The sequence below is a fragment of the Phocoena sinus genome, chromosome X, assembly GCF_008692025.1.
Source record: "Phocoena sinus isolate mPhoSin1 chromosome X, mPhoSin1.pri, whole genome shotgun sequence".
Lineage (NCBI taxonomy): Eukaryota > Metazoa > Chordata > Mammalia > Artiodactyla > Phocoenidae > Phocoena > Phocoena sinus.
Genome location: NC_045784.1, coordinates 16,008,983 through 16,032,567, shown reverse-complemented (window position 1 = coordinate 16,032,567; position 23,585 = coordinate 16,008,983). Strand labels below are relative to the sequence as shown.

The 23,585-nt window shown below is 45.1% G+C and overlaps 1 protein-coding gene across 2 annotated transcripts in view; it reads left to right on the top strand.

The window, feature by feature from the left end:
- The window catches only part of ADGRG2 (adhesion G protein-coupled receptor G2), a 113,668-nt gene that overhangs the window by 38,411 nt on the left and 51,672 nt on the right, over nucleotides 1-23,585 (top strand). For both annotated transcript variants that reach the window (XM_032620767.1, XM_032620766.1), the window contains exon 2: nucleotides 3,274-3,392. In XM_032620767.1, coding sequence (XP_032476658.1) covers nucleotides 3,275-3,392 — 118 coding nt within the window. In that variant the 5' untranslated portion in view covers nucleotide 3,274. The remainder of the gene's footprint in view (nucleotides 1-3,273; nucleotides 3,393-23,585) is intronic.

The window sequence follows — 23,585 nt, the reverse complement described above, 5'->3', positions numbered from 1 at the left end:
ATTAGGAAATATATATTCAGCCTTGAGGAAACGTATTCCAGGCTTGGAATATGGACAATGGAAAGCAGTCTTTTCAGTGGCGCCAGGTCTGTAGTAAGTTCTTCCTGAGCCATATTCTCTTTTCAGGATGGTTACTGGAATCACCCTTCGTTGTGCCCTTTCCTGCCGTCATCTGGGAGCTGAGTACAAGCTCTCTTCAGTGGAAAAGCATGGTTTATTTTGATCAGAGGCCCAAGTCACAGCACATATTAACCAGTCACCCAGTGCCATGACTAATTTAACTTTGACCGTATCTTATACACCACTTAGGCCCTACCCTAGAAGTTGGCAAAGCTCAAGAATGGGTTTGCAGAAATTTTGAAAATTCTATAATAGCATTTTGAGTTTGTTGATTTATTTCACCTGACGAACTCAAAACAGTTTACTTCCAAGGAGATCAATTCCCAGGAGGCCAGCATTGTGGCCTGGTAGAAAGAGTAGGAGTCCCACCAAACAGCCAGATGACCTTGACCCATCCCCTAGAACACGTTGGGCCTCTTTCTACATCTGTAGAATAAGGGTCTCAGCTAGGTGAATTCTGAATTCCTTTCCAGAAACAGACTGCTCTGATACTCTTTCCAGAGCTAAAATTAGATACTTGTGTAGTAAATCTTCTAAGTCAGCTCTGTGAATTCCAGGTAGAGTCAAACCTAAGGCATTTGTATAGGAGAGTTTTTTTGTAGAGGTTCATTAAATATAGCTTAAAAAAAGGGGGGGGAATGCTTTTGGAGGGGAGCTGAGTTAAAAATTAAAAATAGATTAATTTTTAAACTTTATATGAAAATTTCTTTTTTTTTGTTTTTTGTTTTTTCGCGGTACGTGGGCCTCTCACCGTTGTGGCCTCTCCCGTTGCGGAGCACAGGCTCCGGACGCGCAGGCTCAGCGGCCATGGCTCATGGGCCCAGCCACTCCGCGGCATGTGGGATCTTCCCGGACCGGGGCATGAACCCTCATGCCCTGCATCGGCAGGCGGACTCTCAACCACTGCGCCACCAGGGAAGCCCTATATATGAAACTTTTTATGACATATATATTAGTGTATAATTCAATGAATTTCAGAAACTGAACACACCATGTAACCAGCACACAGAATACTACCTGAACCTCAGAAGCCGCACTGAGCCCACTTCTAATTGTTGTATCCTCTGCCCGCTTCCAAGGATAACCATGCTCCCACCCTCATTCCATCGATTAGTTTTGCCTGCTTTTGTTCCTCATCTGAATGGGATCATGGACAACGTGCATTCCTTTATGTCTGGCTCCTTTATCTAACATTGTATTTCAGAGATTCATCATTATTATTGTGTGTAGCTGTAGTAGACACTTAAATTTTCCTCCAGAGAGACATTGCTTTATCTTTGCACAACGTCGTTATCATTCAAGTGACTCATTCGGGAGGGTCAGTAATATGCCATTATGAACACAGAGAGGATGAAAGTGCTGGAGAGAAACCAGAGGCACTTTATAATTTATTAACATAGTGTGTTATTAATATATAATACAATTTACAGTATTGATTTTAAAAACAGAAGTCCTCTTTGGAAGGAGAAGGATTCACTTCCTGCTCTAAGACGTTATCATGCCTTGTCCAAGGAAAGAATCATTCCTCTGGTACCGGCGATGGCTGTTAAATTATAGGATTCTTAAAGATTGCCAGCTTTTCCTGGAGACTGAGAAATCGTGATTTATTCCCACCTTTCTGTGTCCTTATCCCTGCAATCCCTGCACTATCTTACCCTGCACATATGAGGTACAAAATAGCTATTTGTTGGGCTTCCCTGGTGGCGCAGTGGTTCAGAGTCTGCTTGCCGATGCAGGGGACACGGGTTCGTGCCCCGGTCCGGGAAGATCCCACATGCCGCGGAGCGGTTATGCCCGTGAGCCATGGCCGCTGAACCTGCGCGTCCGGAGCCTGTGCTCCACAACGGGAGAGGCCACAACAGTGAGAGGCCCGCGTACTGCAAAAAAAAAAGCTATTTGTTGACTGACTGAAGGGTCTAGCTAGCATTTATAGTGCCTTCACAGTGTCAGCCCCTGTGCCCAGATCTCTTGTTTACTCACCACAGCGACACTATCAGGCTGGTGCTATTATCACAGTTCGCTAGATGGGGAATCTTGGCCATCGGAAATAACTTATCCAGAGTCACTCAGACATTGTGTGGCAGAGCCAGGACCTTTGATCCCATGCTCTTTAGCCTTCACCGCGGTGCCTGCACACTCTATCTCAGGCCAACAGAAGCTGCAGTGGTGGCTAGGTGCTTGGGTGCCCTGTGGCCAGGAGCTCTGCCAGCTGAGAACACGCGGCCTGGTCTGTCCCGGCCCCTTCCCCTGTGGCCATGTAGAAGGAGCCTGCTCCGTGGGCTCTCACTGCCCGAGCCCCGTGGGTGGCGTGTGATTTCCTCGCTGGCTTCTTCCTCCCTCAGTATCCCCCGCCAGCGACTGCTGCTGGTGCTGACTGCCTGTCACGGGGTTCCGTTGGCCAACTCCTCCATCGGGAGAGGAACGGACGCACGCAGCCTTAGCATCTGCAGTTTTCTCCACGTGCCGAGCTCCTCTCAGCCTCTGCCCCACCTCCCCCATGTGTATTTCATCTAGTTGCTGCCTAGTTAACCCACACATCTCATCTGGTATATATTGGCCCTTGATGATTATTCGTTGGAACGAAATGAATAAACGAATGGTAAATGAGACTTTAAAATTCAGTGTTGATATAAACTTCACTTTTTAAAAAATGTTGACTCTGCCCTCCCCACTACTAAAAATGTAAGCGATGATAATGAATTAACATATAATAAAGAGGAAATGCAACACCCCCATCCTTTTACGGTATGACATAAATGGGATAGATCATTTATAAGATTCTGTGACCTCTTCTGATTCTTAGCATAGTTTTTAACCAGCCTTTATATAGTGGTAATCATTATATATACTCAGCATTTTGTGTTTTTAAATTCTTTTCTTGATATTTTGCATGTGTTGATGTTTTCCATAAATCTACATGGACTACCTTGCTTATCATTTTTATTATAATATCCCACTGGATGGGCCTCCCGTAATAAACATGGGTTTTGCTTTTTGTAGCCAGTGCCCACCTGGCATTGCCAATTCTGTGGACTAGAGTAATTTAAAGGAAGCAGGTTGCAGGTTGTCTTGCTTGAGGAACTGGCCTTTTGGGCATTGTCGTGTCGTGATTATGGCAAAGCTGTGATGATGTGTCCCTCTATTTTATTCCAGGATGCTTTTCTCTGGCAGGCAGTGTGGCCATGTTGGGAGACCTGAGGAACTTTTACTGACGTTCAAGATATTCCTTGTCATCATTTGTCTTCATGTCACTGTGGTTACATCCCTGGAAGGTAAGGTGCCCATTTTCCTTCATCTTTTTCCTATTTTATCTGTGTGTGTGTGTGTGTGTGTTTATTTGGGATTGTTTTACTGTGGTAAAAAAAACATAACATAAAACTTACCATTTTCACCATTTTTAAGTATATAATTCACTGCCATTAAATGTATTCACAGTTTTGTGCAACCATCACCACTATCCAGTTCCAGAACATTTTCATCATCTCAAATAGGAACTCTGTACCCATTAAGCAATAACCTCCCTTCCCCCCTCCCCCCAGGCCCTGGTAACCTCTGTTATTTCTGTCTCTATGATTTTGCCTATTCTAGGTACCTCATGTAAGTATAAGGAATCATACAATATTCATCCTCTTGTGTCTGGCTTATTTCCCTTAGCATGTTTCCAAGGTTCATCCATGTTGTAACATGATCCAGAATTTCATTCCTTTTTAAGGCTGAATAATGCTCCATTGTATGTACACATTTTGTTTATCTATTCAATGTTGATGGACATTTGGGTTATTTCCACCTTTTGGCTATTATAAATAATGCTAGTGTGAACATTGGTGTTTAAGTATCCGTTTGAGTCCCTTCTTTCAATTCTTTGGGGTATATATACCTAGGAGTAGAATTGCTGGGTCATATGGTAATTCTATGTTTAACTTTTTGAGGATCTGCCCAACTGTTTCCCACAGAGGCTGCACCATTTAACATTCTCACCAGCAAGGCACAGGATTCCAATTTTTCGATATCCTCACCAACACTTGTTATTTTCTGTTGTTTTGATAATGGATGTGAAATGGTATCATTGTGGTTTTTATTTGCATTTCCTTAATGATTAGTGATTTTGAACATGTTTTCATGTGCTTACTAGTCATTTGTGTGTCTTCTTTAGAGAAATGACTATTCGAATCTTTGGTCCATTTTTGAATTGGGTTGTTTGGAGTTTTCTGTTGTCATTGAGTTTTAGGAGTTCATTATATATTCAGGATACTAATCCTTTATTATATATATGATTTGAAAATATTTTCCCCCTTCTGTGAGTTGTCTTTTCACTCTTCTTTTTTTTTGGCTGCGTTGGGTCTTCGTTGCTGTGCACGGGCTTTCTTTAGTTGTGGCAAGCAGGGGCTACTCTTCATTGCGGTGTGCGGGCTACTCTTCATTGCAGTCTGCGGGCTTCTCATTGTGGTGGCTCCTCTTGTTGTGGAGCACGGGCCCTAGAGCACACGGGCTTCAGTAGTTGCAGCACACAGGCTCAGTAGTTGTGGCGCACAGGCTTAGTTGCTCCACAGGATGTGGGATCTTCCTGGACCAGGGATCAAACCCGTGTCCCCTGCATTGGCAGGCAGATTCTTAACCACTACGCCACCAGGGAGTCCCTTTTCACTCTTTTAATAGTGTTCTTTGATGCACAAAAGTTTTTAATTTTGATGAAGTCCAATTTGTCTATTTTTACTTTATTGCCTGTGTTTTTGCTGTCATATCCAAGAAATGTCATGAAGGTTTTTCCCGATTTTTCTTCTAAGAACTTTATAGTTTTAGCTTTTATGTTTAGGTCCTTTGATCCATTTTGAGTTCATTTTGTATATGTTGTAAGGTAAGAATCCAACTTTATTATTTTGCATGTGGATATCCAGTTTTCCCAGTACCATTTGTTGAAAACACTGTCTTTTCCCCACTGAGTGGTCTTGGCACCTTGGTCAAAAATTAATTGACCATATATGTGAGGGTATATTTCTGGTGTTTATTTATTTTTCTTTTTTTTTGCGGTATGCGGGCCTGTCACTGTTGTGGCCTCTCCCGTTGCGGAGCACAAGCTCCGGACGCGCAGGCTCAGCAGCCATGGCTCACGGGTCCAGCCACTCCGCGGCATGTGGGATCTTCTCGGACCGGGGTATGAACCCGTGTCCCCTGCATCGGCAGGTGGACTCTCAACCACTACACCACCAGGGAAGCCCCTATTTGTTTTTAAAAGTACCTACTCGAAGGCACTTCTGCATGGAAATTTAAGGGAGATAGAGAATCACCCTAATGAAGCAGCATCCATTTCAGAAAAGAGGATCCTTAGAAGCTTATGTGAGAATGGGAAAAGGTACCTGAGGAAGGCGATAAAAAATCCAGAAACCCCAGGGCTGCAATATCTTTGAGTACAACTGCCAAAAGAATACAGTGCTATGCAAATATAAAAAATCAGTATTTAAGAAGACATTATTAAGGACATACAGAGAAATACCTTACTTATTTAGAAGAGAGTTGCAAGACCAAGGAATCTTTGTTGGATAAAGCAAATATCTACTAGCAGCAAACAACGGCATAAATACAACAGACACACACAGATGCACACAAACTAAATGGAAAACTTGCAACAGATTAAAACACAGTTGAGGGCTTCCCTGGTGGCGCAGTGGTTGGGAGTCTGCCTGCCGATGCAGGACACGGGTTCGTGCCCCGGTCCGGGAGGATCCCACATGCCGCGGAGCAGCTGGGCCCATGAGCCATGGCCGCTGAGCCTGCGCGTCCGGAGCCTGTGCTCCGCAACGGGAGAGGCCACAACAGTAAGAGGCTAGCGTACCACACACACACAAAAAATTATGAAAATGGGGCAGGTACACATGAGAGTTTCATGGCTCTGAAACCAGCCTGAGTAGGGAAAACCTGTGTGGATGCTAAGGTCGCTGAATGTATTTCTTGCTCTGGCTCTCTGATGAATTGATTTCTTAAGGCAGTGGTTCTCAGAGTGTGGCCCCCAGACAAGCAACATCAGCATCACCTGGGAGCTTTTTAGAAGTGCAGATTCTCAGGCCCAGCCTAGACCTGCTGAATTGGAAACTCTGAGGGTGGGGTCCAGCGGTCTGTGCTTTAACCATCCCTCCAGGTGATGCTGATGCATTCTCAGAGAGCCACAGTCTTAAAGAATTGGCTGAAACATTACTGTGCCCCATGATATAGTAGAAAGGTGGTGAGATCTAGAGTTAGAGCCCTCCCTGTGCCTGCCACCTGCTATTTGTATGATCTCTATTTGCCAGTAGACTGACATGGGACTCTATTTCCTCATCTTCAAAATGAGTGTAATCCTGAGCTCCCCCAGTGGGCTCTTGTTTTTTGTTTTTTTTAAACATTATTTATTTATCTTTTATTTTTTAAAATATTTTATTTATTTATATTTGGCTGCGTTGGGTCTTCGTTGCTGTGCACGGGCTTCCTCTAGTTGCGGCGAGCGGGGGCTCCTCTTCCTTGTGGTGCGCAGGCTTCTCACTGTGGTGACTTCTCTTGTTGCGGAGCACGGGCTCTAGGTGTGTGGGCTTCAGTAGTTGTGGCACGTGGGCTCAGTAGTTGTGGCTCACGGGCTCTAGAGCGCAGGCTCAGTAGTTGTGGCACATGGGCTTAGTTGCTCCGTGGCATGTGGGATCTTCCCAGAGCAGGGCTCGAACCTGTGTCCCCTGCATTGGCAGGTGGATTCTTAACCACTGCGCCACCAGGGAAGCCCTGGGCTCTTGTTAAGGCTCAATATATGATTAAAAAAAAAAAAAAAGAAAGAAAAAGAACCTCCATGATGGCAAAGGTTTTTCTTTTTCTTTTCTATGTTTCTTTTTCTAGCTTTATTGACATATAACATTTAACATTGCATATGCAAAGGTTTTTCTGAATGAAGTGTTTTGGGATCTGGAAAGGGCTAAATAGGAGTTCGTTATTGTCTTTCAGAACTCCATCTAAGAGTATTCATGTTATTTAATAATCACTTTGATAATATTTACCTGTGCCAGCCGCTGTTCTTTGAAGTAGGCACTAGTATTAGGCTCCGTTTTACAGACTTACAGGAAACCGAGGCGCAAAGAAGGTAAGCAACTTGCCCTAGGTTAAACATTTTGGTTGCAGAGTTGCAATTCGAACTCAGGCCATCTGACCCAAAGTTTGTGTGTTTAGCCACTACGCTATCCTGTCTTCAGCATTCTTAACCTCTCTGCTACACTAGGTTGTGTACTGTGCTTGGTGGTTGTGTAGCTGTAGGTTAAACATCAAGGTGGAATCCACTTTTGGACTGGATAGTGGACTGGATCATCCAGATGGCTTATAGGCATCATCTCTCTGAACAGCTTTGGACTGAGGCAGGTTCTTTTTGGTTCAGGATGGCTTAGGTCTGGTCTTTGGTGAAGGCCAAGGGGACCTGCTACTTCTACACTGGCTAATCAGTTGCATGGTAATGAGTGCCTGCTGTGTGCCTAGCATTACTGGCTGCTCAGAGGACATCATCTCTGACTCCAGGAAATTTACACTCCAGTTGGAGGGACATGACTATGACACATGAGAACAGTACAAACTGTAACTAAATCCTGAAGCGTGAGTCAGTGCTATAGGGCTTTAACATATGGCCTTTGGCCAAATCCGTGGGTGAGTCTAGTTAAATGTTAAGCCACCTGTAGCAGATGCTATTGGTGCACTGCCCATCTCCCCCTGGCCCACCCAGAGGTCACCTAGAGACAGATCCTGCACATGCTGGTGGCTCCCATGTCTCCCTGACTGAGAATGATCTGTACCCATACGCCCATGCTTGGCCTGTACATGGAACAAGCTAGTAGTGCCGGAGAGTTAATACCCCAAAGCAGTGAAGAATGGGAGTTCGTGTTTACCTATGCCAGCTTCCTTGTCCCTTGGTGGGACAATGCTAAGGTGTGTTCTATACACCTAGGAGATTGTTGGATTGGGCCACAGTTGCCCATAGTAGCAGTGTGCTAATTAATGTACCCATTATTGGCTTTACTCTCTTCCCTACCTCACTCCCCTACTCCCTCCCTCTGCTTCCTGGGGTCATCCCCATTTGGAAACACACTCATTTTCCAAGTCCAGCCCAGTATTACTGCCTCTAGGAAACCTCCCCTCACGTCTTCATAAGAATTAAATTTCTTCTGCCAGTGCTCCCTTTTCTGTTTATCCATGTCTTTTTATGCTTGTCACTTCGTATCATGTCATGATGTACTTCCTTTGCGTCATGAGTCGTTTCAGCACATGGTCTGTGCCAGGTGAGAAGGGAGAATGAAGATTTGGCGAGGTGGGTGGGAAACTAATGGGGTGAAAGCAGGCAGAGGGCCTGCTCTGGGGCAGGCCGTGATGTAGATCATCTCATTTAATCCTCACAAAAACTCTTCATGGTAGATATTTTAAGTCTCAGTTTGCAGATGAAGAAACTGAGTGTCTAAGAGAGTAAGTCGTTTGCCCAGAGTCACACAGCTTGGAGGATCCCCCATTGGAATCAGTAGCCCGTACTGTTCATACTATACCAGGTTGCCCAGTAAGTGAAGACTGAATGAACGTGGCACTGAGGCACGGAGAGAAGAGGGAGAGGGAGCCTGAAGTAGACTGCCAGGGAGCAGCCGTTGCCCCTGGCTCTGGGGTATCTGGACTGCAAACACAGTAGCTTCGCCCTGGAAGCCTGAGAGATGACTCAGTGGCTCTTGACAGTGAGGAGGGATCGGACTGACACTCCCTTTTTTTTTTTTTTTTTAACATCTTTATTGGAGTATAATTGCTTTACAATGGTGTGTTAGTTTCTGCTGTATAACAAAGTGAATCAGCTATACATATACATATATCCCCATATCTTCTCCCTGGACTGACACTCTCTTGTTAGGCTACTGACCAACAGAGAAAACCCTTAGACCTTGACACTTCCAGTTGTGTAATTTGGTGATGTTCGAGGGAGTCATTCGTGGTCTACCAGAAGCCCAAATAAGTTTTGGCAGGTAACTTATCTCTAGCCTCTAGCTCTCTTGGGCTGTGCCAATACCTCTTTTCTTTTCTTCCTCCCTCCCTCCCTCCCTCCCTCCCTCCCTTCCTTTCTTCCACTGCTTTTTTTTGTCTTCCAAGAAGGTCTTCTTTTAGGTACAACTGTTTTCCAGAGCGTGAGATGACATATTAGTGGAAGATGGTTATAATTTCATTCTTGTGGAGTTGTCGTCCCCATTTGGAAACAAGTACACATTTGAGCCAGTTTGGTGACCTCATGAGCTATAATCCCAACTTACTGTCTTTCTGGGCTGGATCTAGATCTTTCTGTGCTGAAGGCATTTCTAGTGATAGATTTCTCTCTAATTCCCCTTGTCCAAGGCCTCACTGGCTTGTCTCCTCTTACCGTCTCATGCTTTGTCCATCCAAGTCTTTGTTCTTCTTTCCAAACCCAGTGCTGGTCTCCTTGTCTCTCACTTTTCTATCTGTAAAATTGCGATTATAAATACCATAGTGCTGATCTGATACTCAGCCAATTTCCCAAGCCCCCAAAATTCCACACAGGCATGAGGTCACTTCTGCTGGGCCCTGAGTCTTTCCCTGGCAGGTAGAAGTGGTGACAAGGAATGATAGAGAATCTAGATGGGTTGAGGGGGAAACTGAAAGCAGAGGACATTGTGTCCCACTTTCCACTTAGAACTCCGGATGAGAACCCCTCACAGTGGACTGTAAGTCAACATGGGGCAGCGGCAGAGATGAGAAATGGTGGCACACTGTGTTTAGGCAGAGTGAAGGCTGGAGGTGGTGTCCTCTCCAGGTCTTTCTCATCTCTTGTGTGACAGGGAAGGGATTCAAAATTGCCCTCGTGTTCCTAGTGGGTAGCTCTGTTGAGAGCCAGGGGCAGGGACAGGGCTGCAGAGATGACGGTGTGGACAGCTGAGACCAGGGGCCAGATGGAGGATGTGACAGACACCCAGTGGTGAGAGCTGAGAGGACCTAGGTCAGCAAGAGAGGGACCCCCAGGCCAGGGTGGGATTCTGAGAACATGGGGCACACTGGACACAGCCTTCAGCAGTGGATGCCAGCTGGACCCCCAGGAACCCTGCAGGGTGAGGGAGATCCCTGGAGAGACCCTTGAGAACCCAGGGCTCAGCACGAGGTGATGTAGGTCCTTTCTCCGTACTGTGCAGAACACTGGCACCCCATTCCTAACCTGGAAGCCATCTTGACTACCAGAAGGAAGAGGAGGGAAAACGAAGACTGCACATTTATCTGGAAGACATTGAGTTACCTAGAGACCATTTTAGAGCGGAAGAGAGAGCTACCTTAAATCATCAGGTTTAAGGATCCCTTTCCTGTACCTCTGGAATGGAGGCTCCAAAACAAGATGGAGTCATCCTAGACATCAAAGGAAAGCTCAAGGATTTCTTTTTAATTTGTTTATTGTCACTATTGTTTGTACATCTAAATTATGTCTATACATTTTATAAGATTTTTTTAAATTTATTTATTTATTTATTTTTAGTTTTGGCTGTGTTGGGTCTTCGTTTCTGTGCGAGGGCTTTCTCTAGTTGCAGCGAGCGGGGGCCACTTTTCATCGCGGTGCGCGGGGCTTTCACTGTCACGGCCTCTCTTGTTGCGGAGCACAGGCTCCAGACGCGCAGGCTCAGTAGTTGTGGCTCGCGGGCGCAGTTGCTCCGCGGCATGTGGGATCTTCCCAGACCAGGGCTCGAACCCGTGTCCCCTGCATTGGCAGGCAGATTCCCAACCACTGCGCCACCAGGGAAGCCCCGTATGTCTATACATTTTATACTAACTCTAAAACATCCATACTGAACAGTTAGGATGTGTCAGGACACTGCTAGCAGTGGTGAAGGCCATCATGATATCCTGAATTCTGCTCCTCCTCCTGGTTTTATCTTTGCAGGTATGAAGGAATATCTGGTCAGGTCCTGTCTATATCCTCCATAGTGTTAGCACATAGTAAGTGCTCAATAAACTGGCTGGTTGGTTGGTTTTGATTTGTGGCTCTAGTCTAAAGCCTAGAGATACACTAAAACATGGACTGCTCTCCTCAGCTTACACCACCAGCATTATCCTTATCTGAACCCAGTGAGTTCTGATACAACATATATTCCACTAAACTTTTGTGTAGACCTCAGTGAGGTGGCTGTACATTGGCTCCAATTACCCTTAAGGAATGTATTTCCTTTCCTCCATGTGATGAAGGGGCTCAGCTGATTGCCTGTTAAGAGTCCTTCACACTTTGACATTGTGAGTTCGATTACCCAGTAGGATCAGTCTTTGGATTCCTGATTTGTTGTCCTGGGATACCGGGGATCCTTGAGGTCTTGCCTCGAACTAAGAACCACTCATCTCTGCAATCCCATTTTAAGGCTGCTCTCCTATTCAAAGTTCCTAATATGAAATTGGAAACAATTTAAAAGTCCTATTTTCTCCAGACTACTTTTTTTAACTTGACGTGATTTAGAAAGCTCTTAAAGTTACAGTGAAGCCAGTGAATCTCTTGATTTCCATATTGATAAAAGCTCCAGACATGGCTTTTGCTGACTGGTAAATCTCCCAGTTGCCAGTGCTATCCTTGCCTTGTTGCACATGGAAAAGTCCCAGTGTCTCTTTGTAGGATCCAGTGGCAACAGCACATAGCACTGAACATTAAGAACAGCGGTAGCAACCCATCTGGACATTTCTGTAGGTCTTCATGGTCTACAGAGCACCTTGGCATACATCATCTCCTCATGTCCCCCTGAGGTGGGTGGAGAAGTTTGTATTATCCCCACTTTGCTGATGAGAAGACTGAAGCGCACAGCAAAGGATACTTTTCTAGGTTACCCAGCAAGAGACAGTATCAAGGTGCTGAAAGCAGCTCTCCAGAACTCTTTCTTGTACACCAGCCTGCACGAAGTGCTTGCTTTTGGTTATAGGAGTATGTTTTAGCCAAGATCTTTAACAAGGGTGACTTTAGCCATGAGGAATGTCCCTCTAAATGAGGGGTTGGCAAACTTTTCTTTAAAGAACCAGATAATAAATATTTGGCTTTGTGATCCTTCGGGCCTCTGTGACAACTACTCAGTGCTGCCCATGCAGCTCAAAAGCGCCCTAGACAATATGTAAATGAATAGGTGTGGCTTTGAGCCAGTGGAACTTTATTTGCAAATACAGTTGGTGGGCTGGACTTGGCCCATGGACTGTAGTTTACAGACTCCTTCCTGATCTAGACAGTGCAGAAGTGGTGCGGCACTTAGTACTGATCATTTATATTACACCCATTCCTTGCTTTTCTTCTTGCTGGCTAAGCCTGGCTTCGTAGGGTGCTCCCCTCTTTCCGCACTCAGGAGTAAATCCTGATTATTCTAAGCCACCCGTGGAAATGCTGTTCCTTGCCAATATTTGATTTAGGAGTGGGTATGTGACTGAATTTTTTTTTTTTTTGCGGTACGCGGGCCTCTCACTGTTGTGGCCTCTCCCGTTGCGGAGCACAGGCTCCGGACGCGCAGGCTCAGCGGCCATGGCTCACGGGCCCAGCCGCTCCACGGCGTGTGGGATCTTCCCGGACCAGGGCACGAACCCGTGTCCCCTGCATTGGCAGGCGGACTCTCAACCACTGCGCCACCAGGGAAGCCCTGTGACTGACTTTTGACCAAAAAGACACCTGGGAAAATCTGCTGGGGGACTTCTAGGAAAACATCCCCACTCCTGAGACTCAATGAAAAAGAGTTTCTCTTCTTACTCTGGACACGCACTGTCCAATATGATAGCCACTAGGCACATGTGGCTATTTAAATTTAAATTAATTAAAATTAAGTGAAATTAAAAATTCAGTTCCTCAGTCACACTAAGTCACATCTCAAGTGTTCAGTGTTCACATGGGGCTAGTGGTTGCCGTACTGGACGGTGCAGATATAGAATATTTCCATCATTGTAGAAAGTTCTATTGGCTAGTGCTGTGCCTAGACATTTTCGTGTTTGGATTTGATGCCTGAAACAGTGGTAGCCATCTTAAAAACGCTGAGAGGAGCTAGGGAGTGCAAGGAGAAAGTGGAGATAACCTGAGTTTTTGAAAGGTTGAGTCCCTGAACTAACTGTATCCTGAGGCTGAGTGAACCGACGGCTGGAAAAGGCCTGGGTCTTTGTTGCCATCACTGAGCTGTAGGACCAGCCTTAGAACTGTCCGCTTTTGGAGTTATTGTTAGGTGGGTTAATTGAATGTCCTTAATGTTTGTGATACTTTTAACTGAACGTTCTGCGACTTGCCTCTGAAAGCATTCTAACACATCTAAGAGTTAACTTTACAAAGGTTTACTGTGTGTCACATCGTTTCAAATGCTTCGTGCGTTACCTCCGTGAATCCTGATAATAGTTACGGTCAGGTGTTAATCCTTCATTTTCTAGATGAGGGAACTGAGGCTTGGATGGTTTGAGTCACTTCCAAGTTCACACAGCTGGAAAGTAGAAGTGGTGGCATTTTAGAACTTGTGTCCTTAACCACTTCCTCAGTGTTTAGTCCCTGAAGCAGTTGAAAATGTTTTTTTACATGACTTTGACTGAAACTTTGCCATATTCATTTATCCTGGGATGGGTTTGTACCTCCAAAGGACTAGATAAAGATTAAGAGAGATCTGAGGAATAAAAGCAATAGTTCCGCTGATTTAATCTGTTAAGAAGTAAGTTGTTCCAAGAGAACATGTTGTTGAAATGTACCTTGATGTGGGTACAGCTTTCCTTCAAGGAAATAACAAGAAACAGATTGATCTTGGCAAGAAGCCTCATGTTCGTTCACAAGATCACAGCGCTGTAAAAGAAACCCATCAAGATAGATTGAGAGTGCTTTTGCAACAATGTCTGTGGCAATTGTGTTTTTTTTTTTTTTTTTTTTTTTTTTTTTGCGGTACACGGCCCTCTCACAGGCTCCGGACGCGCAGGCTCAGCGGCCATGGCTCACGGGCCCAGCCGCTCCGCGGCATGTGGGATCTTCCTGGACTAGGGCACAAACCTGTGTCCCCTGCATCGGCAGGCGGACTCCCAACCACTGCACCACCAGGGAAGCCCAACTGTGTTTGTTTTTAACATCAGTGTCCTATTTGACCTATACCCTTCCCTCTTCTTTCCCTTCAGGAATGCACACAGCATAAAGTAAAAGTTACTCTCTTGTTGCTCTAGTATTTAGTATAGTATAGAATTTTGTTAATTTAAGGACGAGAGAAATGAAAACTATCAAATGGGTGGTGGTGTTGCTTTGATGAATAAATGAGAATTGCTTATAATTATCTGATTAATTGAATAAACAAGGACTGAACACATAGCTGTCTTGTGTCTCAACTCTGTAGCCTTTTTTGCCTTGCTCCTAATGTAAAATATGCCTTGTCATTACACTGGTTACTGGTTTGGATTCACAGTAAAGGCTAACCAATTCTGGGTTTTGGTGTACAGGCAGGAGGGATGAGTTTGAATTATTGAAGAACTTTCAGTCATAGGATTTTTTTCAAAGTAGAATTTAAAAACTTTCAAGTGAGTTGCATAATATCACTAAAATGTAGACTCTGTTTGAGGCCAGGGGTTTGGTTTTATTCCTGCTATAACAACCCCAGTGCCTGGCATACAATTGGCCTTCAAAAATTGGAATAAGTGAATAAGCTTTGGGCAAATCCCTTCATGTTCTGAGCTTCTTTCCTCCCTTGTAGACTGAGGGGCTTGGACTAGTTTGGTATTTAGTCTTTTCCAGACCTATGGCTTATGTTGTAATTCTTTTCTTCCAGTGAACTCCAAGTCCTAAAAGATACTATCTTTCAAATGGTTTATTTAAGTAAAATTTTCCTCCCATTTTTGTGCTGAGCAAAGACAAAGATAACTGCATCCAGTGTTTGTGATCAGTAGTAGAAAACCAGGAGAGATATAATTTCAAACAAAGCAAACATCACACTCTGTTTTCTCATGCAGTGTATTGTAGGTAAATAAACCACTTTTGAAGTAAAGAAATATAGTATAAGTCACTACCTTTGCCACTTTTCTGGATTTACAATATTATACTAGGTCATCTTCAAGTCTCCTTCACCTCTGAAATGGATTTCTATGAACTTCCATTTCCTGATGTGTAATACAAAGTGATGGAACCCCACGGTCTTTCTAGGAGATGTCTTCCTATGATGCTAACCCATGGAAACTTGAATTAGATGAACACAGTGTTGTAATAGATATTCTCACTAATCAAGCATTAGTGAATAGATAGGAATGTTTTAAAGTTAGAATGGAAATCACATACATGCAAATCTTGGAAAGAAACTATCTTTATGATTTTTTAAAAACGCCCCTCTGCAAATTACTGATATCTCGTTGTTTAAGAAAAAAAAAACCAGTTTATTACATAAAGGTAAACTATCCAAAGACACAGAATCATGCAGAGTGAATTAATAATAATTACAGGGACTTCCCTGGTGGCGCAGTGATTAAGAATTCGTCTGCCAATGCAGGGGACACAGGTTCGAACCCTGGTCTGGGAAGACCCCACATGCCGTGGAGCAACTAAGCCCGTGCACCACAACTACTGAGCCTGAGCTCTAGGGTCCACGAGCCACAACTACTGAGCCCGCGTGTCACAACTACTGAAGCCCACGCACCTAGAGCCCATGCTCTGCAACAAGAGAAGCCACCGTGATGAGAAGCCTGCGCTTCGCAATAAAGAGTAGCCCCCGCTCGATGCAACTAGAGAAAGCCCATTTGCAGCAACAAAGACCCAGTGCAGCCAATAAATAAATGAATAAACATTTTTTAAAAAAAATAATAATTACAACTTACTGTTGGAACTGTGATAAAAATACTTTGTAAATGTAATATAATTTCATTCAAAGTAACCACCCCCATTTTTACAGGTGAAGAAATATAAGCAGAGAAATGTCAGAAACTTACTCAAGGCAGAGCAAGGATCTGGACCTCTCGCTCAAGAGCCTAGTCTCTTAATCACGTTTAAAGTTGGTTAAGGAGGCATGCTCATTCATCCATGGGAAATACATGGACACGGGCCTTTAATCCACATGGAGATTACTAACTCAAGAGCTACACATTATTAAAAGTGAGGAGTCCCAGATCAGACTTCAAAGCTCATGACAAGCCAAAGACAATAGAAGGGGAAAACAGTAGAACAGGAGCCGCCAACGTACAGAGGCCTAAGGGCCTCCTAAGCATCTTCTACCCAGAAGTGCTACAGCAGAGGTTAAGGTTTACATGGCTTCAAAACAGAGGGAACTCAAAAATACAACTTTTTCAACTAAGGATGCAGCAAGAATATCCATAATTCAGCCGTTCTCTGTGGCTTTTACTAGTATGTCACTGTTTACAGAACTGGTTTGTCGCATAGGAGTTCTACAGTTGGGGGTTATGAAAAAAACATGATATGGATGTTAGCTAGGAGCAAAGCTGGGGAAGTGAGGCACAAAGAAGGGGGGATTCATATTCAGCCTCAGAGTGGCAAGGACTCCCCCTCCTCTGATTCATACTGATTCCCTGACTTTTGACCTAGTCAATATAAGGGCAAAGAACTGGAGAGAAAATGACTGGGGAGAGTGATTTTAGCATTAATTTTGACCTATCATTAGTTTAATGGGTATCATTACTCTACAACACTCAAATTAAGTCTGATGTGGCAGAGACTGGCTGGCAGCTCACCAAAGCTTTCTTCCTTAGCACACAGCTAGACTACATTTCCCAGCCTCCCTTGCAGTTAGAAGTGGCCATGTGGCTGAGTTCTGGCCAGTGGGTGTGGGGAGAAATGATGTTTGCCACTTCCGGGCTTAGCCATTAAAAATCTCCCACCTGGGGCTCCCACCTGGTGGCGCAGTGGTTGAGAGTCCGCCTGCCGATGCAGGGGACGCGGGTTCGTGCCCCGGTCCGGGAAGATCCCACATGCCGCGGAGCGGCTGGGCCCGTGAGCCATGGCCGCTGAGCCTGCGCGTCCGGAGCCTGCGCTCCGCAACGGGAGAGGCCACAACAGTGAGAGGCCCGCGTACTGCAAAAAAAAAAAAAAAAAAAATCTCCCACCTGTTTGCCTGGCTGGATGTTGCTCTCCAGAACAAACTTGGAATCTTCATGTTGAAAATGGCAGCGCCTCTGTCAGCCTGGGTTCCTGAATGATTGCATGGAGCAGATGCTGCTCTCTCTGTCCCACTCTACCCTCCACTCTAGGCTGCTGATTGGACTTCACACCTGGAAAATTAACTTTTTTTTTTTTAAAGTGTCTGAGATTTCAGCGTTTATTTATTGTAGCAACTTGCCTTACCTTAACTAATGAGGCAGGGTAGTTGGTACATCTCATTCATTCTGCCATTGGAAGGTGGGGTGGGATAGGCTAGGCATCCCTTCTTTCTTGAGATCATGTATGAACCCGGGTTCATACAATCTAAGAAAGCTGGAGGAGGCTATTCTGGGCACTACCAGATTATCACTGTCCAATCAGGAGAGAGCCATTTGTAGTCAGGAGACTCCACCAGAGCTGCCCACTCCCTTTGTGCCAACCCAGGCCACTGGGACCTCCATAATGTGGTATAAGGTTAAGACTACAGGCTCTGGACTTCCTGGGGTCAAGTCTTACCTCTTCCATTTATTAACTCTGACTGTACCAAGGTATTTAATCATTGTGCTTCAGTTTCCTTATCTGTAAAGTAGCAGTATCTCTCTCATAGAGTTATATGCAGATTAAATGAGTTAATGCATGTAAAACAGATGGCTGAAATGCATTTGACACGTTGTAAGAACTCCGTAAAAACTATAGCCGTCATCACTAGAGACCAGCATGATCTAGTAGAAATTTTTGTGATAATGGAGGTGTTCTATATGTGTCCAGTACAGTAGCCACCAACCACATGTGGCCATTGGCCACTTGAAATGTGACTGAGAAACTGAATTTTAAATTTTATTTAACTTTAAATAGCCACACGTGGGTAGTGGCTACCATATTGAACAGTACAGCTATAGGCCATCTGTTCTAATTGCTTCAGAATTTTTTGAATTAGTGGTTTTGGGGTTTTTTTTTGATATATACCCAGGAGTGGAATTGCTGGGTCATATGGTAGTTCTATTTTTGGCTTTTTGAGAAACCTCCCTACTGTTTTCCACAGTGGCTGCACCAATATACATTCCCACCAACTGTACGAGGGTTCCCTTTTCTCTACATCCTCGCCAACATTTGTTATTTGTTAACCTTCCTGCCGCACTTGAGGGATTCAGAGCAATGTCATCTGCACTGTTGGGGTTTGACAGGTTAACTATTCTGCTTCTCCCTCACCGCAACATCCCCTACATCCTCTCATCTTACCTTAGAAGTGTCTGTTGAACCTCTCTTTTCATGCCAGCTTCCCAAGCACCGGTTCAAGTCGTCATCATGTCTTGGCTAATCTACTGCAGTAGCCTGCTGTCTGGCCGTCCCACTATAGATCACCCTCCTCCGTTTATTTCATAGCTATATAAAAAAAAATATTGTTCTGTGCCAGGGGCTGGGGAGAATGGGGAGTCCATTGTGCAGCCAAGTCCTTACCTTAGGCTCCGCACCCCCGGAGAACCTAAGCTAAGATGCCAAGGGGGTCACTGCTCACCTGTCAGCTGGCAAAGAGTGGCGTGATCTGAGGGAGACTGGAAGAGTTTCTGTACCCTACCCACTGGTGCCCCACCCCCCCACTTCCAGGTGCTTCTGCACTTAAACATCTACCACAGGGAACTCTCACTACCCATAAATGACAGGTGCTTTGGAGTGAAAGAACATGTCAGCTGACTAACAGCAGAATCACCCGAGACACTAGTGGGGATCCAGGAGTAGAGGGGCACCCAGGCAAATGTTGCTTTCCTTAAGCTGGATCTCTTCGGGAGGAAACGGAGATAGCCCTGGAGTGTGCATTCTCTATGGGGGGCCACTTCGCCCCCATGGGAATGAAAATTGGTTCTTGGGGGCCAAAAAAATTTGCTTTTTTGGCTGCGTTGGGTCTTCATTGCTGTGCGCAGGCTTTCTCTAGTTGCGGCGAACCGGGGCTACTCTTCGTTGTGGTGCACGGGATTCTCATTGCGGTGGCTTCTCTTGTTGCATAGCACGGACTCTAGGCATGTGGGCTTCAGTAGTTGTGGTGCACGGGCTCAGTAGTTGTGGCTTACGGGCTCTAGAGCCAGGCTCAGTAGTTGTGGCGCATGGGCTTAGTTGCTCCGCGGCATGTGGGATCTTCCCAGACCAGGGCTCAAACCCGTGTCCCCTGCATTGGCAGGTGGATTCTTAACCACTGCATCACGAGGGAAGTCCCAAAATCTTACATACTACACAGGGCTGGGACTTGGATGAGGCAAGTGAGGGGTCTAGGGCACAGAATGTTAGGAGACACCCCCTCTTAGGGCTGTGTGTGTGTGTGTGTGTGTGTGTACACACATACATAAATACACGCATACATAAATATATACATACTGTTCGGATGGCAAGGAGTGTTGTAAGGAGATGGAAAGGGTCGGGCAAAGGGGGAAAGTGTTGTGATTTTAAATAGAGTGGTCTGGATCAGTCTCTCAGAGAAGGTGATATTTGAGCAACATTTGAAAGAGGCAGCAGGGCAAACCAAGGGGTTCTCTGTGGGAAAAGTATTTCAGGCAGAGGGAGCAGCAAGTGCAAAGGCCCTGAGGTGGGACTATGCCCAGTGTGCTGGAGGAACAGCAGGGACACCAGAGTGGTTGGGTGAGGGCAGAGGAGGGGGAGATGAGGTCTGGATAGAGGGCCATGTTTCACGGGCATGTGGGGAGATTCCATGAAGAAGCATGGGTATAATGCCACTGTAATAAGTGTTCAATAGAGGCCAGTTTGCCTCTCTCCCTCCCTGCCCCCTGAAACACTAAGCAGTATTTACCTTTCAGACTGAAAAAGCTCCAGAAGCTACCAGCCTTCAGAAGTAGAGTGAACCCAAGTTGTGGCTAGTATTTTATAATGGAAAGCACAACCCAAATATTCCATTATCTGCACTGGCCTTGACGGGCAGCCTAGATTACTGTCTATGTGTCTAACTTCAGGGGGGCTGGGAAGGGGGGATGATGCCCTAAAACCCCCACCTGTCAGAAACAGTTTATTTCAAGGCTCTCCTCCTTCCTAAAGTATACATCCCTCCCAGTGGAATGGAGTGGGTGGCCAGCAGGTCAGTGGCTCTTCACTGATTTAGACCACAGCCCAAGATGAGAAGCAGCCCAGTATAGTGGGGCTGGAAAGCCTAGGCTCAGATCCTAGCTCTGTCCCTTTACTACACACGTTATTTGACCTCCCTGTGCCTCGGTTTCCCCATCTGTAAAATGGGGTGACTTGCCTCGTATTGTTGTTATGAGGACTAAATGAGTTAATATTTGTGAAGTGCCTGGTCACAGTAATGCTATATACATGCTTGTTAATTTAAAATAGAGTCCCTTTTGGGACTCTACTGTTCCCAGAAAAAAATACATATGAATACACACAAATTTGCATTCTATTCTAGGGCATTTATGGACACTCCAAAATGCATCTCCTAGATCCTCAAGGGAGGGACTGTCTGTTAACCTCTGAGAGAGGCCAGATCAGTTCTGGAGGGGTTAAGGGGCAAGAGGGCGGGTGAGTGGTACCGTGTGAGGACGGGAGAGGAGCAAGACCCAGGGGCTGGGGAATCAAGGCCACGTTTCACCCACTTCCCGTTTTGGCCAAGGCCCACCTAGAATTGCCAATCGTTTGCACTTTGGGAAATTCCACCAGCTAGGAGGTGAAGTTTTCTTTAGGGATGTCATTATCAATTGTTTAATAAAAACGTTGTGTCAGTATTTATTGAGCACTGGGACGTGAGATGGTCACAGCTCAAGTAAACACATTTTGGCTGTGCCGAAGTAGAAATGTTTTCAGTCATTTTGTTGGTTCTGTAGTAAAATCTGAAAAATACAGTTCTTGTAAGAGTGTCTGTTGTCCCAAGCCCTGGAGAGCCACTGTCATAATAATTTTGTTTTGTTTGGGGTTCCTGTATAAGAGTGCCTAGGCGTGGCACCTTGTTTTGAATCATCTCTCTATGGAACAGTAATTCAATCCAGAGGACTGTCACCGGATTACAAATTTTAGTTGGCTCTAAAACGTTCATGCAAGGGGGGCTAGTTGTATTCTCTTTAGATCCACTCCTAGAAGATTAAGCCTTTATCTTTCCCGTCCAACTTCGGGGAGAATGTGCTGGGTGTAAAGAGAACCAACTGTCTGACGCTTTAAGTCTTACATCTCCCACATATCAAATAGCAGAAGAAAAATGAAAACCTCAGAACCCTCAGACATGACCTTGTATGTCTTGCGTGCAGGTTATTTGGGAGGTGATCCCAGGAATCAGGAGTGAGCGAGCAGGGAGAGGGCATTAGGAAGAGGAAAGGTTGATAAAGGGTACGGTATTGAGATCATTACTGTAGGCAACGTTTGTGATACAGCAGTTGAATGGCCATTTTAGTATACGTTTAGAAGATCTGTTAAGCAAGCTACCTGCTGTGATTGGCAGTTATAGCTATGATTCCAAAGTACACATTCTGAACCATAGCCATCTAAGAAGTATTCTCAAGTCTTTCCTTCATGGACTCTGCCTCATTGCTCTCAGATCTTTTGCCCATCTTTCCCCTGCTGTGCTTTGTATCACAGGGACCTGACCCCTTGCAATATTTGCATTAAATTGCTGCTCTTGAACTACCTGTCGTATATTCATGACTGCTGGAGACTCCTTAATGATGTCATCAGTCAATGCAAAAATGCAAAGTCCTGCACTGGATTCCTGGAGGATAACAAAGAATCAAGCAGCTTAGCATTTAGTTGGGAAAACAAGACATACAGTGGAAAAGTTAAATAACAGTGCCTAACAGTATATGTCCAAATGCCAAGTGAATGGTGTAGCCAATGAATAAACCTTAAGATACTAAGAGGAAAGAGCCATCTCCATCAGTTTCATGCCAGGGCATGCTTTAGAGGGCTGGAGAGCTGACAGAAAGGGGTCATCTAAAACTTCCAATTTTGGAAGGGTAAGAATTTGGAATTTTATTTGAAATCTCCTAATTCTTAAATGTTGGTAAGTAATTCAGACTTTCAAAAACTTCAGTGTGAGTTCCATTGTGTGGGCAAGATAGAACTTGTCGGGGAGCTGAGTTGGGGTTGGGAGCCAATGGTGTGCATTCGGTGGATGGCTTACTGAGTTGGGTGAGAAGTCAGACGCAAAGAACGTTAAGATCCTTGCCAATGAGAAGATTCCGGGTTCTAATATTTCACTTATGTGTGAGGCGATCAAGATCTGGGCTTAGAAGCGGGCAGTGGGCATGGGAAGAAAGGAGAGGTAAGAGAGAGATTAGGGAATATTAATACCCTCCCTTTATGTACTAGTTTATGGTCCACACAGTTTGTCGTTGGAGGTAGGATAGAGTAGAGGCCCAGAGGGTAGGCTTTGAAGTCAGACTGCCTGGGTTCGTATCCCAGCTCTACAGTGAATTCCCACAGAGGCCTGGAACAATTCACAGAACCTTGCGCAGCCTCAGTTTCTCAAGCGCTAAAAAGGACTGATGCTAAGGAATCCACATATTTCATAGAGTCGTTGGCTGATTTTAAATAATAAAATGTGCATGAAGCTCTTCGTGTGTTAAGCCTGGCTCACAGGAAGCATCAATCAGTGTTCACTCTTACTGTCATCACACACATCATTTCTCTTTAATCCTTGCAACAGCTCCCTGTTAGGGTGAGAAGAATTCACAGGATGGATGACGGAATCTGGGGGTGGGATGGGAGGTGGGGAACAGGAGGAGTCAGGAGCGATGGCCAGAGCGTGAGCCTTTGGTTTGTAGACTCAGCTGTATTGCTGAAACTGACTAGTTTTCTGGGCCCTTCACTTAACCCCTGTGGGATTTTTCTTCCTAAAGTGTGGTTCCTTGCAAGTCATATTCTCCATAATTTAAAAAAACTGGCTTTTTGAGTATGTAGGAAGAATAATGGCTTCCCAAAGATGTCCCCTTCTAATGCCTCAAACCTGTAACTATGTTGCCTTACACGATAAAAGGGATTTTGCAAATTAAAGCTCAGGACTGGGAGATGGGGAGGTGATCGTGGATTGCCTGAGTGCGTCCGGTCTAATCACTCGAGTTCTTAAAAGTGGAAGAGGAAGGCAGAAGAGTGAGTCAGACGGATGCTGCATGAGAAGGACTCCCCCTACCCCATCCCACTGTTGCTAGCTTTGAAGATGGAGGAATGGGGCCAAGAAATGTGGGTGGCTTCTAGAATCGAGGAATGGCCCTCAATTTATAGCCAGCAAGAAAATGAGGACCTAGGTCCTCCAACTGCAGGGAACTGAATTCTGCCAGTTATCCAAATAAGGAGGACACAGGTTCTCCCCCAGAGCCTCCAGAAAGGTGTGCAGGCTGTTGACACCCTGATTTTAGTCTGGTGAGACCCATGTTGGACTAATGACCTACAGACCTACAGAACTCTAACGTAA